The sequence below is a fragment of the Crinia signifera genome, chromosome 3 (genome assembly GCF_055691185.1).
Source record: "Crinia signifera chromosome 3, ASM5569118v1, whole genome shotgun sequence".
Lineage (NCBI taxonomy): Eukaryota > Metazoa > Chordata > Amphibia > Anura > Myobatrachidae > Crinia > Crinia signifera.
The window spans coordinates 588,085-605,989 of record NC_139219.1 but is presented as its reverse complement, the minus strand read 5'-3'; the positions used below and the strand labels follow the sequence as shown (position 1 = coordinate 605,989).

At 50.3% G+C, this 17,905-nt stretch overlaps 1 protein-coding gene across 1 annotated transcript in view; it reads left to right on the top strand.

Annotated features, from left to right (window-relative positions):
- The window catches only part of MARK1 (microtubule affinity regulating kinase 1), a 192,986-nt gene that overhangs the window by 117,300 nt on the left and 57,781 nt on the right, over positions 1 to 17,905 (top strand). The window contains exons 11-13 of the mRNA XM_083175129.1: positions 812 to 924; positions 8,849 to 9,002; positions 11,171 to 11,364. Coding sequence (XP_083031255.1) covers positions 812 to 924; positions 8,849 to 9,002; positions 11,171 to 11,364 — 461 coding nt within the window. The remainder of the gene's footprint in view (positions 1 to 811; positions 925 to 8,848; positions 9,003 to 11,170; positions 11,365 to 17,905) is intronic.

Genomic DNA, 17,905 nt, shown 5'->3' with positions numbered 1-17,905 from the left:
TGCTCTACTGTGCTAGGGACCGGTGACCCTGGCTGCTATACTGTGCTAGGGACCGGTGACCCTGGCTGCTATACTGTGCTAGGGACCGGTGACCCTGGCTGCTATACTGTGCTAGGAACCGGGGACCCTGGCTGCTCTACTGTGCTAGGGACCGGGGACCCTGGCTGCTCTACTGTGCTAGGGACCGGGGACCCTGGCTGCTCTACTGTGCTAGGGACCGGGGACCCTGGCTGCTGTACTGTGCTAGGGACCGGGGACCCTGGCTGCTGTACTGTGCTAGGGACCGGGGACCCTGGCTGCTGTACTGTGCTAGGGACCGGGGACCCTGGCTGCTGTACTGTGCTAGGGACCGGGGACCCTGGCTGCTGTACTGTGCTAGGGACCGGGGACCCTGGCTGCTGTACTGTGCTAGGGACCGGGGACCCTGGCTGCTGTACTGTGCTAGGGACCGGGGACCCTGGCCGCTGTACTGTGCTAGGGACCGGGGACCCTGGCCGCTGTACTGTGCTAGGGACCGGGGACCCTGGCCGCTGTACTGTGCTAGGGACCGGGGACCCTGGCTGCTATACTGTGCTAGGGACCCCCCACAGTGAGGAAAATGTGAGGCTGGACATGAGGCCACACCCTCTACCTGCAAAGCCACATCCCCTTTGTCCTGTGTGTGCAAAAAACAGGCTCTCCTGCCCCTGTTGTAGGGACACCATTGGCTGTGGGCCTGCTGACTTAGAGCATTTAAACCCAATGATATATTATAAGTTTCGATGTTAACAATGTATCACATCCAATGCTAACATGAGTCTGTTGTTTCCAGACGTTATGGTCACAATGGGATTTTCAAGAGAAGAAATTAGCGATGCTGTTAATTCCCAGAAATATGACGAAGTTATGGCCACTTACCTACTTCTGGGTAGAAAGCCGCCTGAGGTGAGTTCTCCTTCATGTCTGTTCTCCTCCTAGAACCCCAAAGCCGCTGCTAGGCCCTTATCTAGTCCCCAAGCCTCAGCCGGTAACTGTCAAGGCTGGGCGGTGGGGATCAGTGGTGCATTCTGATTAACCCTTTGAGTGCCATAAGAATTAGTCAAAATAGGTGTGATAGTTGCCAAGCAAACATTTATATTCATTTAAATTAAAAATCGTAATTTAGTTTTGGAGTCTGTTGTTATCCAGCCCAAGTCTCTGACGCATTCGCCAGGGCGCTACCGTGTAATTCATCATTTTGTGTGACGGCAGAACCATAGCTGCCGTGGACCGGGTCCAAACTTGGTAGTGATCATAATGACTGGTAATGTTACCTTACATACTGTAGCAAATAGAATACATTTTTACATAACATTTTTTATTTGAATGTATATAACGAATGTGAGTTGCGCTGGTATTTGTAGTGAATTCTTTGTACATGTCTCACAGATGTTGGCATAGCGATGCACTATCCTCCGTCTGTGCCGGGCAGGGGGAAAGCCGCTCAGTGTGTATGAATGCGATCATCGCTGTCCATACATTCTGGGCGTCCAGTGTGTATGGACCTTAAGAAAGATATTTGAAAGATTATTCCCTGTGAGCTGGTGTAGCATGTGATCCTGGGATGGGAGTGCAACACGTATAGAAGTGACACACTGAAGTGTTTTTTCCTTTGGTTTGCTCTCCTGTTCTACACTATATTGCCCTGTGTATAGTGTACCCTATAAATAAAATGTAATAATAATACCCCGGTGCAAGGCAGGCAGAGCAAGGGCTCACTAAGTACAAAAGACACATTGATAGCTCCAGCCAGTGGATTAATATAACAACATTTTACCTTTGTTGTAAGTGGAGACCAAGGGTGACACAGGGTGTGTCGCATGGTTACTGATAATCGAGTGGGTTTTGCGGTAAAATTTGTTCGTTTTGCCATGACCAAAAAATAGAAGAACTTGCATCCAGATGTTTTCTCATTGAAAACCTCAAAATTGCAAATGTAATAGGGAGCTAAGAAAAAAGCACTACTGTGTGGCACTAGATGACACACAAAAAATCAATCAATCCATTCATTAAATAAACATCATATACATACAATAATTCATATATCAGACACTACATAAAATATAAGAAAATGACAAATAAAAATTAAATTAAAAGAAAAAAATATGTATATAAAATAACAGAAATAGAAAAGAAAATCAATTAACCCAAAATTAGCAAAATATCTATCATTTAATATGCAAAGGAACCAATAATGTAAGCTACTTTCTCTTTCAATGGTCCTGGTGACACAGCTCAACATTGGGATGTAGGAGCCAGGCACCTATCCTAAAGCTTTTGGAGGGTAGGCTCCTCCCTTCTGCATCCCAGACTCCTCAGTTCGTGTTAGGTGCCCACTGGAGTGGGTGCTATTCTAAAGGGCTGCTGGAGCAGCCGAAGGATTAGAGTTAGTTAGGAGTTTTTTATTTGATTAACTTTTACACTAGCTAGGTAGGCACAGTGTGAGGATTCTCACTGAATCCTCACACTGACAGCGCAGCAGGAGCTGACAGAAGCGCGTCCTGTCAGCTCGCTGTGCACAGGGGAGACGCTGTCTGGTCTCCCTGTGCAGCGCTTACAGCTTCTATTAAGAAGCTGCCTGGGCTCCGGAGCGCTCTGAAACCAGCTTCACGCTAGGTGGGGATCATGGGGGACAGGTGCTCCGTGATGGCGGCGGACATTTTCTGCGGAGCTTACACACTGAGCTCCTATATGAGAGGACAGCAGTGTGTTACAGGCATGTTCCAAGTGGTCCCCAGCAGAGGGGGAGACACTGGAACTTGGAGATCCTACAGTGGGAGCAGCTGTCTGGGGGTGGTTGGCGCCAATAGTCACGGACCCCGCAGCAGCAGGGACTTGGTCTCTTCCCTCACTCTGTTTTGGCGCCATTCGGAACGCTTGCAGCTGAGCTGGCTGACAGATCCTGGCAGAGTGATTGGATTTCCTGGGCATCGTTTCCCCTACTTCTGAAAGCTTCAGACAGATAAGTGACTGAGTACATTGGCTCTGTATAAAACGCCTGTACATTGTGCACTGTGACTGTGTTAACTTTGCATCATGTCTGAGCAACAGTCTGTGGCTTTGGGGGAGGGAGCCCTTAATGCATTGTGCACTTGTAGTGTTTGTACACTGAATTTTGTCCCCGAGCAGATGGCCAAGGGGGGCTTGTGTATTACTTGCGCTGGTGTGAGACCCATGGGCAGTGAACCCCAGAGGGTAGAGCAATCGGAACCTGCATGGGCCAGTGCCCTGGGCAGGTCTGTAAATGCCTTAGTGCAATTGCTGGACAGGCAGAGTGATGTGTTGGTATCTTCCCCTAGACCTATGTCATCATCTCAGCAGTCCTCTGGCTCCTTGCCTCAGATCCAAGCAGATCCTGGGCTCTTTCAGGTCATGCAGGATATTGCAAAAGGGATCAGCAGATTTAATGATTTGCTTGACAGATTTGATTGTGATACTGTGGGGACTCCTAAGAGGTCTTATTCAGTGCCATTGCTTGTTGCTGAAGAGGAGGGAGAGTACACAGACATCCCCTGGGATCAGGGTGATGATTCTGAGGATTCCTCGGCCTCAGGGGAGTGATTACTGCTGTAAAACAGGCTTTGAATTTGACTGTGGAGGATAAGACTCCTGCAAAAGGAATATTTAAGTGGCAGCGTAAGGAAACTGTTACCTTCCCTACTGATGAAGGTTTACAGGATCTGCTGGAAGGGGCTTGGAAAACGCCCGATAAGAGGCTTCAGATGCCTAAGAGGTAATTAAGTCTGTGCCCCAAGCCTGAGGCTTATGCGGACCTCTGGGAAAAAGTTCCGGTGGTGGATGCTTCCGTGGCACGGGTTTCTAAAGCCACTGTGTGCTACCTGTCCAGGGGGGTGCGGCCTTTAAGGACTCCGTGGACAAGAAGCTTGAAGGTAACCTCAAGGCAATCTTTGAGGGGGTGGGTTTCACTTTACGCCCTCTTATAGCATCAGCATGGGTATCCAAGGCCATGATTGTTTGGGCCAGTGATTTATGTACTATTTTACACACTGACCCAGGTGTGTTACTGCTTGCTGAGAAATTGAAAGCAGCTGCGGAGTATGTGCTTGAGGCTGAGGAGGAAGCACTTAAAATGGCTTCCAGAGTATCCACGGTGTCCGTCAATGCCAGGAGAGTGCTCTGGCTTAAAGCCTGGGAGGCGGATAACAAATCTAAAAAGTTTTCCTGACGTTTCCAATGCTGGCGAGAGTTCTGAAACGAATTAAATCACAAGGAATCTCGGTGATTCTAGTGGCTCCAGATTGGCCAAGGAGGTCCTGGTACTCGAGTGTTCAGAGACTGTCTGTGGACTTGTGGCGTCTACCTCAGAGGTCAGATCTGTTAAGCCAAGGGCCGTTCTTCCACCTGGATTTAGCTAAGCTAAATTTGAAGGCTTGGCTATTGAGACCGCCATCTTGAAAAACAAGGGTTTCTCAGAGGCTGTGGTGAATACCATGATAAAGGCCAGGAAGTCGGTGTCTTCGGCTAACTATTATAGGGTCTGGAAGACCTATATTAGATGGTGTGAGAGGCATAAATCGCATACGTCTCGATTTCGACTTTCAAGGTTACTTGAGTTTTTGCAGGATGGCTTCTCGTCTGGTCTAAGCCTTCAGTCACTCAAGGTACAGATCTCACTCTGTCTATCTATTTCCAGAAGAGGATAGCAATGCTACCGGAGGTGCAGACCTTTCTGCAAGGGGTTTCCAGATTGTAACCTCCCTATAAGCAACCAGTGGCTCCCTGGGACTTATCACTGGTACTGGAGTGTCTCCAAAGGGCGCTCTTTGAGCCGTTAAGGTCGGCTGACCTTACGTTCCTTATTGCTAGCAATATATTGCTGAGCAATATATTGCCCAGTGTCTCCTTTGCATCAGCGACCGGAGATGGTCGCTGATGAAAAGGAACCTCTGCTGGCGGAGCCGCAGAGGTAATTAGCTTCTGCGACCAGCGATTTAGAAAGGGGCTGAAAACGGGAGCGCGCACCCGGCGATTTATCGCGGGGGCACACTCCCAATCACTGGCAATATGGTCGCCAGCGACCATATTGCCAGCGATTTCAGCCCCTATCGCCCCCGTGTGTACACAGCTTTAAATTTATATATTTTTTTAAAGGACCATTGTAAAATTAAATTTCTGCTTTGATTTTACATGGCCTCTAGGCCTTTGACTATCGGCCTTGTTATGACTGGTAGTAGTAGCTTCAGCACTTCTATCTGGTTGCTGATCTCCCACTATTTCCTCCTTCATCATCCTCCAAAAATGTGTTTTTATTTTATTACTTTTTTTTTTTTTTAAATTCATTTTTATTTGCATTTATACAGAAAAGGAAAGACAATAAAAAATCACAAATAACATTTAAAACACACATTGACAGTTGGGTGGAATGTATTACACTCCATCCATACATTACATTAACACATGACGAGAGGACGTGGCGGTTACTGCCACCAATAATCATTTGATAAATGCGGAGAAAACACGGTATCGACTCATAATTATGCACAGTTAAGCTACCTACTCATTCTTGGGCCCTCTAACCCCACTTTTTGCTCGCCCCACTTCTTACCACCCACAGCCACCCGCCTGTGCAACAAGCTGACACATTATCTTGTTATATATACTGAGCAGTATTACCATGGTCATCTAAATTATATAATAGAACACTTGTGGTGATTAATAATTCATACATATATATTTTAAAGTGCATGTGCCAGTGTTAAGGGTTAATATATCTTAACCAGGGATAAAGACGGAATCTAAAAAAAAAAGAAGAAATATGATTTGTCAAGAAGAAGGTGAAAAGAAAAAAGAAGGGGAACGAAAACTATCCCCCACGTGATATACATTATTTTAAACTTGATTTACTGCTGATTGTCAGCGTGTTGCATAAGCAGAAGTGTTCCATCTATGCCAAATATTGAAAAAAGTGCTCAGTTTATTCCTACCTAAATATATAAATTTTTCTTGTGCAACTGTGTAATTGACCAAGGCAATCCATGCTGCAAAATCGGGGCCATTCTTTGAATGCCAGGTTCTTGCTATCATCATTTTAGCGGTTGCACATACATTATATATGTATAACCTATCATATTTGTTCAAACCTACATTAGTACAGATAGATAATATACAGCTTTTAGGGTTAAGGGTGTGGGCGGGAATATTTGTCTGAATAAGAGTTAATATTACTTCTTCCCAAACTTTCTGCACCACGTTGCATTCCCAAAGAAGGTGCCAAAAGGTACCCTCCATCCTGTTACATTTGGGACAGATGGGGGATGTCCTGGCATGCATCTTAACTAATCGGGTTGTGGATATATATGCTCTATGTAAAACGTACATCTGCACCTGCTGCATTCTTATAGAGTTGGTTGCGTGTTGTATTGACGATAGGGCCAATTCCCATTCACCAGCCGAGAATACTCCCACATCAGCCTCCCATTTTTTAGTTAATAAATCCAATCTACCGGCACTGTCCGCCTCTGAGATTACACTATAAAGCCTTGACACAATTTTATTTTTCCTCCCTCCCTCCTTAAGAAGTTCTGTTTTAATTGGGGAAGCAGAGAAACTTGGCATATTATTCTTAAATTGGGTTTCTAACGCATTCCTGATCTGTAGAAATCTAAAAAAGAATGCTTTTGGCAATAAGAATTCTGATGCTAAATTAGAGTAAGATTTCATGACCCCATGGTCATAAAATTGACTAAGGGTAGTCACCCCATATAGACCCCAAACAGCATCTGGCTGAAGTATTTTCAATTCCCTGAATTTCAAATAGTCTGACAAGGGGTGGTCTAACTCAATATCGGAAAATCGGGTGAGGTTATTGGCCTCCTGCCAAATCTTGACCGCCTGAATTACCAAGGGGGGATCGGTTGGGGCTATTTTACCCTTCAATAGATATTGGAGTGGGGTACAGTTGCCATTACTTTGGCCCAACAAGATTTGGACTATATTGTTATTATCCTCCATAGTGACCCAGTCCCTAATATGTGACAATTGCCCTGCTACATAGTACCATCTGAAATTAGGCATAGCCAACCCTCCCTGGGTTTTACCCCTCGTTAAGGTACTCAATTGAATTTTGACCCTGCTGTTACTCCAAATAAATGATGATAACAGGGAATTAAGTTTTTTTATTTTATTACTTTTATTTTGTTTTTTAAACAGTCACTTGACACTGTAATACAGATTGGACACTAACACTTGATACAGAAGACCCTGTGACACTGGCCACTGCTCTGTTACACTGGACACAGCCCCTGTCACACTGGCCAATGCACCCTGTCCCACTGGCCAATGCACCCTGTCCCACTGGCCAATGCACCCTGTCCCACTGGCCAATGCACCCTGTCCCACTGGCCAATGCACCCTGTCCCACTGGCCAATGCACCCTGTCCCACTGGCCAATGCACCCTGTCCCACTGGCCAATGCACCCTGTCCCACTGGCCAATGCACCCTGTCGCCCTGGCCACTGCACCCTGTCACACTGGACACAGCCCCTTGTACACTGGCCACTGCAGCCCCTGTAAACTGGACTTGTGTACAGCAGCCTCTGAAGCCCTTAATCGAGTCACACAGCAGCAGCAAACAAATAAAATAAGGTACTTGTGTAATATCTGTGCGCCCGATTATTTGATTGTATGCCTTAACTTAAGGCATACAATCAGATGCGATGCGATTTTCGGCAAAATCTCATCGCATCGCAACGCGATTTTCCATAGGATTCAATGTTAATATATATATATATATATAACCTTTTGGTTTGTACACCTTGAAAAAGGGGCAGCTTGGAGCCCCGAAACGTTGGATAAATAAACCACTGTTTTGACACCATTGAAAATCCCTGTCGAGTGCCACTGCTTGCTTGTAAGCTGTAATATATATATATATATATATATATATATATATATATATATATATATATATATATATATATATATATATATATATATATATATATATATATATAGATATATAGATATATATAGATATATAGATATATAGATATATATAGATATATATATAGATATATATATATATATATATATATATATATATATATATATATATAGATATATAGAGGTGGTATGACAGCCCAGGCTTGTAGCAATATCAGGGGCCCCTGCACTCTTCACACACTGGATGACCCGGCGATGAGCGCTGATACGTGCTTACACATTATCATCGGCCACCCATCTGCTGGTATTACCAGCAGATGATTGGCGGGGGGGACTGGCTTTCCATAGCGTCCTATTATGGAAAGCCGTCCACCCCCACGAAAATTGCTCAGTGTGTATCCAGCATCATCGCTGTCCATACACGCTGGGCAAATAAAGGGGCACTAACATCCCATATCTTTTCTTGGACTGTGACTGCCCAGTTCATATACGTTGCCCATAAATATATCTAATAACCAAACCTGAGCAATGGTTTTATAGGAAGCAACAAGTCAGTGAAGCAGTCACTCCTGCCATAGTCCGTAAGATGGCAGCATTGCATCTCCGCTCCTAGTGTGCAGCCGCCATGGCGTAGTAAGTGACATTGGTCCTATAGGTTGTGGCATCTCCGCTCCTAGTGTGCAGCCGCCATGGCGTAGTAAGTGACATTGGTCCTATAGGTTGTGGCATCTCAGCCATTCGCACTGTGATCTTCTCATCTCAGCCTTCATGTTGTGGGTCAGATTTATCAAAGCTAATCGAGATAAAGTGCCAGCCAATCAGCTTCTAGATGTAATGTTACAAGCTGTGAAATGACAGTTAGGAGCTGAAGTATTTACATGTAGATACTGTTGATTATACTGATCTATTTGTTTCTATTTCTGTACAGTTTGAAGGCAGTGAGTCTGTGTCCAGCACTAACTTGTGCCAGAGGTCTCGACCCAGCAGTGACCTAAACAACAGCTCTGTGCCATCTCCAGCCCATGTGAAGGTCCAGAGGAGTATATCTGCTAATCAGAAGCAACGGCGGTTCAGTGACCATGGTGCGGTTCAGAGCCAGCTTATCTTAGTCCTCTCACATTGTCCCTGAGAACTGGAAAACTATTCTACAAGAGGACGTCAGCGCACACTCAGAACACACTCCTTCTCCACACTCGGCATACACTCCCCCTGCACACTCCCCCCTGCACACTCGGCGCACACTCCCCCCTGCACACTCGGCGCACACTCCCCCCTGCACACTCGGCGCACACTCCCCCCTGCACACTCGGCGCACACTCCCCCCTGCACACTCGGCGCACACTCCCCCCTGCACACTCGGCGCACACTCCCCCCTGCACACTCGGCGCACACTTCCCCCTGCACACTCGGCGCACACTCCCCCCTGCACACTCGGCACACACTCCCCCTGCACACTCGGCGCACACTCCCCCTGCACACTCGGCGCACACTCCCCCTGCACACTCGGCGCACACTCCCCCTGCACACTCGGCGCACACTCTCCCTGCACACTCGGCGCACACTCTCCCTGCACACTCGGCGCACACTCTCCCTGCACACTCGGCGCACACTCTCCCTGCACACTCGGCGCACACTCTCCCTGCACACTCGGCGCACACTCTCCCTCGGTGCAGGGGAGCATGCGCGGAGTGTGCAGTCTTAGAGTGGGCTGAGTAAAGTGTGCCTGGAGTGTTCAGGGGGGAGGCATGTACTGAGTGTATACTGGCTGAGCAGTCTGCAGTGGGAGTGTGTGCAGTCTGCAGTGGGAGTGTGAGCTGAGTGCAGTCTGCAGTGGGAGTGTGCTCTGAGTGCAGTCTGCAGTGGGAGTGTGCGCTGAGTGCAGTCTGCAGTGGGAGTGTGCGCTGAGTGCAGTCTGCAGTGGGAGTGTGCGCTGAGTGCAGTCTGCAGTGGGAGTGTGCGCTGAGTGTGCAGTCTGCAGTGGGAGTGTGCGCTGAGTGTGCAGTCTGCAGTGGGAGTGTGCGCTGAGTGTGCAGTCTGCAGTGGGAGTGTGCGCTGAGTGCAGTCTGCAGTGGGAGTGTGCAGTCTGCAGTGGGAGTGTGCGCTGAGTGCAGTCTGCAGTGGGAGTGTGCAGTCTGCAGTGGGAGTGTGCGCTGAGTGCAGTCTGCAGTGGGAGTGTGCAGTCTGCAGTGGGAGTGTGCGCTGAGTGCAGTCTGCAGTGGGAGTGTGCAGTCTGCAGTGGGAGTGTGCGCTGAGTGCAGTCTGCAGTGGGAGTGTGCAGTCTGCAGTGGGAGTGTGCGCTGAGTGCAGTCTGCAGTGGGAGTGTGCAGTCTGCAGTGGGAGTGTGAGCTGAGTGCAGTCTGCAGTGGGAGTGTGCTGAGGGAGCATGCGCTGAGTGCAGTCTGCAGGGGGAGCGTGTGATGGGGTTGTGTGCAGTCTGCAGTGGGAGTGTGCTGAGGGAGCATGCGCTGAGTGCAGTCTGCAGCGGGAGCGTGTGATGGGGTTGTGTGCAGTCTGCAGTGGGAGTGTGCGCTGAGTGTGCAGTGTGCTGAGGGAGCATGTGCTGAGTGCAGTCTGCAGTGGGAGTGTGCTGGGGGAGCATGCACTGAGTGCAGTCTGCAGGGGGAGCGTGTGATGGGGTTGTGTGCAGTCTGCAGTGGGAGTGTGCGCTGAGTGTGCAGTCTGCAGTGTGAGTGTGCAGTGTGCTGAGGGAGCATGTGCTGAGTGCAGTCTGCAGGGGGAGTGTGCAATATGCATTCAGGGGGAGCATGTGTGGAGTGTGCAGTCTGCAGGGGGTAGTTGTGCTGGGTGAGTGTGTGCTGAGTAGGCAGTGTGCAGATGGAGCATACGCTAAGTGTGCAGGAAACTGCATTGTGTGTCCATTTTGCTAATCTAGTACAGGGAAATCACCTTTTCTAGGTCTATTGTAGGTTCCAGTTGTTGGAGTAAGAGCTATTTGCATTTATACCTACCACACTGCTCACTTACACTTTGTGCACAGGCCGGTGTGTTCTAAGCAGGGCTGATAGCAAGTGTGCATGCAGAACACATACAGTAACTGCGGTCTCATGCCTTGTTACGTGTGCTGTGTAATACTGGATTTCCTCATGCCTTTATCTTGTGTAGAAGGTATCACAGGGCATTGGTCCAGATTTCAGTTGCAGCTCTTTCCATAAATAACATCCAGCTTTTGCATTGTTTGGAATATTAATGTTGCCTTATGGTCAGTGTTCTATTACATTGCTTTCCTCAGCTGGGCCCTCAATCCCTCCCTCAGTCTCATACACAAAACGTGGACAAGCAAACAGTGTTGAAAGTGATCAGAAAGAGGACTGGGACAAAAATGGATCCCGCAAGCTCAGCAGTGCTACGGTGGGCTCTAAAGGCGAAGTGACGGCCAGCCCCCTGGCAGGACCAGAGAGGAAGAAGTCCACCAGCGGGGCAAGTGTAAGTTCCACAAGATATGTGTATACCCAGTATACAAGGTGCATATTATTATTATATTATTATTGCATTTGATTTATACAGTGCCATACCTCTGCTAACAGTGGGTCAGTACAGGGTACACAGACCATTACTGTAAGCAGAACATAGAGGGTGATTCTGTAAGGCTCATAACGCTGCTCTGCTGAGCACAAGTAACAATCCAAGGGTGGAACCGGTCTCCAGTAATGACAGCTGTAATTGAAGTGCTGTGAGAACAGGAGGGAGAAGGACCCTGCTCCTATGGGACTGGGGAGACATAAAGTAGGCATGAGACATGTGAATGGGGAACCCTGAGGGCAGGAGGTAGGTGAGGTTAAAGATGGCCGAGGTCGGAGGTGTGGTGAGAGAACAAATGTTGACCAGGTGGGTTTTCAGTGCATTTTTGATGCTATGCAAAGTCTGTGGGTTCCTGATAAAGCTGGTTTCAATGAAGGGGGGCTTCACGGGTGAAATGTTGGATTGATGCGTGAGATGCAGTGACCAGGGTAGAGAAGAGGCGACAGCCATTGGCCGACTGGAGAGGGTACAAGGGAGTACATAAGTTGGAGATGTTAAGACCAGAGGACTGTTTATGTGAGGGTGGGGAGATTCTGCAGGGAAATGGGAGTGGCAGAAGAGGTAGATAAGTTTGGCTGCAGGGGGAGGGGAGTGGCAGAAGAGGTAGATAAGTCTGGCTGCAGGGGGAGGGGAGTGGCAGAAGAGGTAGATAAGTCTGGCTGCAGGGGGAGGGGAGTGGCAGAAGAGGTAGAAAAGTCTGGCTGCAGGAGGAGGGGAGTGTCAGAAGAGGTAGATCAGTCTGGCTGCAGGGGGAGGGGAGTGGCAGAAGAGGTAGATAAGTCTGGCTGCAGGGGGAGGGGAGGAGTGGCAGAACAGGTAGATAAGTCTGGCTGCAGGGGGAGGGGAGTGGCAGAAGAGGTAGATAAGTCTGGCTGCAGGGGGAGGGAAGTGGCAGAAGAGGTAGATAAGTCTGGCTGCAGGGGGAGGGGAGTGGCAGAAGTGGTAGATAAGTCTGGCTGCAGGGGGAGGGGAGTGGCAGAAGAGGTAGATAAGTCTGGCTGCAGGGGGAGGGGAGGGGAGGAGTGGCAGAACAGGTAGATAAGTCTGGCTGCAGGGGGAGGGGAGTGGCAGAAGAGGTAGATAAGTCTGGCTGCAGGGGGAGGGGAGGAGTGGCAGAAGAGGTAGATAAGTCTGGCTGCAGGGGGAGGGGAGGAGTGGCAGAAGAGGTAGATAAGTCTGGCTGCAGGGGGAGGGGAGTGGCAGAAGTGGTAGATAAGTCTGGCTGCAGGGGGAGGGGAGTGGCAGAAGTGGTAGATAAGTCTGGCTGCAGGGGGAGGGGAGTGGCAGAAGAGGTAGATAAGTCTGGCTGCAGGGGGAGGGGAGGGAAGGAGTGGCAGAACAGGTAGATAAGTCTGGCTGCAGGGGGAGGGGAGTGGCAGAAGAGGTAGATAAGTCTGGCTGCAGGGGGAGGGGAGTGGCAGAAGTGGTAGATAAGTCTGGCTGCAGGGGGAGGGGAGTGGCAGAAGAGGTAGATAAGTCTGGCTGCAGGGGGAGGGGAGGGGAGGAGTGGCAGAACAGGTAGATAAGTCTGGCTGCAGGGGGAGGGGAGTGGCAGAAGAGGTAGATAAGTCTGGCTGCAGGGGGAGGGGAGTGGCAGAAGTGGTAGATAAGTCTGGCTGCAGGGGGAGGGGAGTGGCAGAAGTGGTAGATAAGTCTGGCTGCAGGGGGAGGGGAGTGGCAGAAGAGGTAGATAAGTCTGGCTGCAGGGGGAGGGGAGTGGCAGAAGAGGTAGATAAGTCTGGCTGCAGGGGGAGAGGAGTGGCAGAAGAGGTAGATAAGTCTGGCTGCAGGGGGAGGGGAGTGGCAGAAGAGGTAGATAAGTCTGGCTGCAGGGGGAGGGGAGTGGCAGAAGAGGTAGATAAGTCTGGCTGCAGGGGGAGGGGAGGGGAGGAGTGGCAGAACAGGTAGATAAGTCTGGCTGCAGGGGGAGGGGAGTGGCAGAAGAGGTAGATAAGTCTGGCTGCAGGGGGAGGGAAGTGGCAGAAGAGGTAGATAAGTCTGGCTGCAGGGGGAGGGGAGGGGAGGAGTGGCAGAACAGGTAGATAAGTCTGGCTGCAGGGGGAGGGGAGTGGCAGAAAAGGTAGATAAGTCTGGCTGCAGGGGGAGGGAAGTGGCAGAAGAGGTAGATAAGTCTGGCTGCAGGGGGAGGGGAGTGGCAGAAGTGGTAGATAAGTCTGGCTGCAGGGGTAGGGGAGTGGCAGAAGTGGTAGATAAGTCTGGCTGCAGGGGGAGGGGAGTGGCAGAAGAGGTAGATAAGTCTGGCTGCAGGGGGAGGGAAGTGGCAGAAGAGGTAGATAAGTCTGGCTGCAGGGGGAGGGGAGGAGTGGCAGAAGTGGTAGATAAGTCTGGCTGCAGGGGGAGGGGAGTGGCAGAAGTGGTAGATAAGTCTGGCTGCAGGGGGAGGGGATTGGCAGAAGAGGTAGATAAGCCTGGCTGCAGGGGGAGGGGAGTGGCAGAACAGGTAGATAAGTCTGGCTGCAGGGGGAGGGGAGTGGCAGAACAGGTAGATAAGTATGGCTGCAGGGGGAGGGGAGGAGTGGCAGAAGAGGTAGATAAGTCTGGCTGCAGGGGGAGGGGAGTGGCAGAAGAGGTAGATAAGTCTGGCTGCAGGGGGAGGGGAGTGGCAGAAGAGGTAGATAAGTCTGGCTGCAGGGGGAGGGGAGTGGCAGAAGAGGTAGATAAGTCTGGCTGCAGGGGGAGGGGAGTGGCAGAAGAGGTAGATAAGTCTGGCTGCAGGGGGAAGGGAGTGGCAGAACAGGTAGATAAGTCTGGCTGCAGGGGGAGGGGAGTGGCAGAAGTGGTAGATAAGTCTGGCTGCAGGGGGAGGGGAGTGGCAGAAGTGGTAGATAAGTCTGGCTGCAGGGGGAGGGGAGTGGCAGAAGAGGTAGATAAGTCTGGCTGCAGGGGGAGGGAAGTGGCAGAAGAGGTAGATAAGTCTGGCTGCAGGGGGAGGGGAGGGGAGGAGTGGCAGAAGTGGTAGATAAGTCTGGCTGCAGGGGGAGGGGAGTGGCAGAAGTGGTAGATAAGTCTGGCTGCAGGGGGAGGGGATTGGCAGAAGAGGTAGATAAGCCTGGCTGCAGGGGGAGGGGAGTGGCAGAACAGGTAGATAAGTCTGGCTGCAGGGGGAGGGGAGTGGCAGAACAGGTAGATAAGTATGGCTGCAGGGGGAGGGGAGGAGTGGCAGAAGAGGTAGATAAGTCTGGCTGCAGGGGGAGGGGAGTGGCAGAAGAGGTAGATAAGTCTGGCTGCAGGGGGAGGGGAGTGGCAGAAGAGGTAGATAAGTCTGGCTGCAGGGGGAGGGGAGTGGCAGAAGAGGTAGATAAGTCTGGCTGCAGGGGGAGGGGAGTGGCAGAAGAGGTAGATAAGTCTGGCTGCAGGGGGAAGGGAGTGGCAGAACAGGTAGATAAGTCTGGCTGCAGGGGGAGGGGAGTGGCAGAAGAGGTAGATAAGTCTGGCTGCAGGGGGAGGGGAGTGGCAGAAGAGGTAGATAAGTCTGGCTGCAGGGGGAGGGGAGTGGCAGAAGAGGTAGATAAGTCTGGCTGCAGGGGGAGGGGAGTGGCAGAACAGGTAGATAAGTCTGGCTGCAGGGGGAGGGGAGGAGTGGCAGAACAGGTAGATAAGTCTGGCTGCAGGGGGAGGGGAGTGGCAGAACAGGTAGATAAGTATGGCTGCAGGGGGAGGGGAGGAGTGGCAGAAGAGGTAGATAAGTCTGGCTGCAGGGGGAGGGGAGTGGCAGAAGAGGTAGATAAGTCTGGCTGCAGGGGGAAGGGAGTGGCAGAACAGGTAGATAAGTCTGGCTGCAGGGGGAGGGGAGGAGTGGCAGAAGAGGTAGATAAGTCTGGCTGCAGGGGGAGGGGAGTGGCAGAAGAGGTAGATAAGTCTGGCTGCAGGGGGAGGGGAGTGGCAGAAGAGGTAGATAAGTCTGGCTGCAGGGGGAGGGGAGTGGCAGAAGAGGTAGATAAGTCTGGCTGCAGGGGGAGGGGAGTGGCAGAAGAGGTAGATAAGTCTGGCTGCAGGGGGAAGGGAGTGGCAGAACAGGTAGATAAGTCTGGCTGCAGGGGGAGGGGAGTGGCAGAAGAGGTAGATAAGTCTGGCTGCAGGGGGAGGGGAGTGGCAGAAGAGGTAGATAAGTCTGGCTGCAGGGGGAGGGGAGTGGCAGAAGAGGTAGATAAGTCTGGCTGCAGGGGGAGGGGAGTGGCAGAAGAGGTAGATAAGTCTGGCTGCAGGGGGAGGGGAGTGGCAGAAGAGGTAGATAAGTCTGGCTGCAGGGGGAGGGGAGTGGCAGAACAGGTAGATAAGTCTGGCTGCAGGGGGAGGGGAGGAGTGGCAGAACAGGTAGATAAGTCTGGCTGCAGGGGGAGGGGAGTGGCAGAAGAGGTAGATAAGTCTGGCTGCAGGGGGAGGGGAGTGGCAGAACAGGTAGATAAGTCTGGCTGCAGGGGGAGGGGAGGAGTGGCAGAACAGGTAGATAAGTCTGGCTGCAGGGGGAGGGGAGGAGTGGCAGAACAGGTAGATAATTCTGGCTGCAGAGCTGAGAACGACGCATCGGAGGCCAGTATGGAGAATGCTGAAAAAGGATTAGTGAGTGGATAATGAGTTTGGTAACTTTCTGTTGGCGGCTGGCCTTATGCGAACAATGTTGCATAGCTGGAACGGGATGCAGTCAATTTTAGCTACAATTAAAATCACGATACGTTAAAAATGCTAACATTTTAAATGTCGACAGTTCAAAAAGTCGACATGAGTTTTTCATAAGTTCTTTCTTCAAAGCCGACTTTTTTAGATTTTGCCATCCCAGTAGACGTGGAGGGGGGAAATAATGGTGCCCAAAGCATGACGAGCAGACGTGGTCCAGTGTCCATGTCGACATTTAGAAAAAAAACGTCTACTTTTTGACCTTTCCGCATTTTGACTAGGTTGGCATAATTGTTGTCAACAATGCTAACGATATAGGGATGGTGGGTGAAGACTCTTATTTGGGGGGGGGGGGGTATGGTTTTGCCCATGTTGGGTTTCAGAGAGTGCTTAGACATCCAGGAGGTGATGGCGGATTGGCAGCCAGATACCTAAGCGAGAACAGAAGGTGCGAGATCAGCAGAGAAATATTGGTCAATGTCACTGGCATAGAGGGGACATTGGAGGCTTTAAGAGTTCTCCCAGGGAAGAGGTGTAATTAGACATTAGCACGGTCTGAGGACAGAACTCTGTTGGACTACAAGGGAAGTGATAGAAGACGGGGAGGTGGAGCCTGAGGCAGGCACAGAGATGGAGCAGTTCATGAGGTCAGATGTGAACCATGAATGGTACTAGAGAGGTCCAGGAGAATGAGCAAAGAAAAGTTGCCATGGATTTTACCAAACACAGGTCATTGATGACTGACCAGGGCAGTTTTGGTTGAGTGATGTGGGCAAAAGCCAGATTGGAGATCAAAGAGATAGCGGGTGAGACTGTTCAAGGTGAGAGGGAGAAGAGAAATTGAGGCTGTACCTAATGAGTGGTGATGGGTCAAGGTTGGGATTTTTTATGAATAGGTGAGACAAGCATTGTTAGTACGGTAAAGGAAAGGTGGCAGTGGAAAGAGATGAACTGAAGAAGAGTGCAAGGTGGGAGCAGGCAATGGTGGAGAGAGGTTGTTTGGGGGGAGTTAATTTTGGTGGGTGTAGGGCTGCAGCAGGAAGATTGAAGAAGGTTTTGTAATGCATTGCCTAAATTTTGAAGGAGAAGGCAGGCATTCGCAGTGAAGGAGGATAGGATGGGCAAAGCAGAGTGTTGAAAGCACAAAAGGTGGTGGGTATTGGAGGACTGGAAGGAGATGAGTGACTGGAAGGAGGATAAGCTTGAAGTGGGGAAGTCTCTGCCAGAGAGCGAGATTTTCTTAGTTATGGCAATACTCAAGTATTTTTGTCAGGAACAGGTCAGTTTGGAGTGCTATAGTTTGGGTTTGGGATGGCCGAGTGGGGCAGGACATGGGGCAGTGGACTGGAGCACGGAGGTAAGGGTGATGTTGTAGAAGGAGGCTGCCCGTTTGGGGCAAACCATTATGGATCGAGGAGAATATATATTGGGGAAGACAGGATAGTGGGGAAGATAATGAAGATGAGTTGGAGAAGTTAGAGAGAGTACACAAGTGGGATAAGGTAAGGTCAATGATGTGACGCAGACAGTGGGTGGCAGTGGGATAAGGTAAGGTCAATGATGTGACGCAGACAGTGGGTGGCAGTGGAAATCCACTGAGAAAGGCCAGAGGAGGAGGAGGAAAATGCAAGAAGATTGGTGGATGTGTGATTAGTGCTGTCAATCGGGATGTTAGTCACCCACAATGATGGAGAGGAAGGGGATATGGTCACTAGGTCTACAAGCATTAGGTCGACAGGGTCATTAGGTAAACACAAGCATTATGTCGAGATGGGGAAGGTGGACAGTCAAAAGGTCGACATGGAGGCAA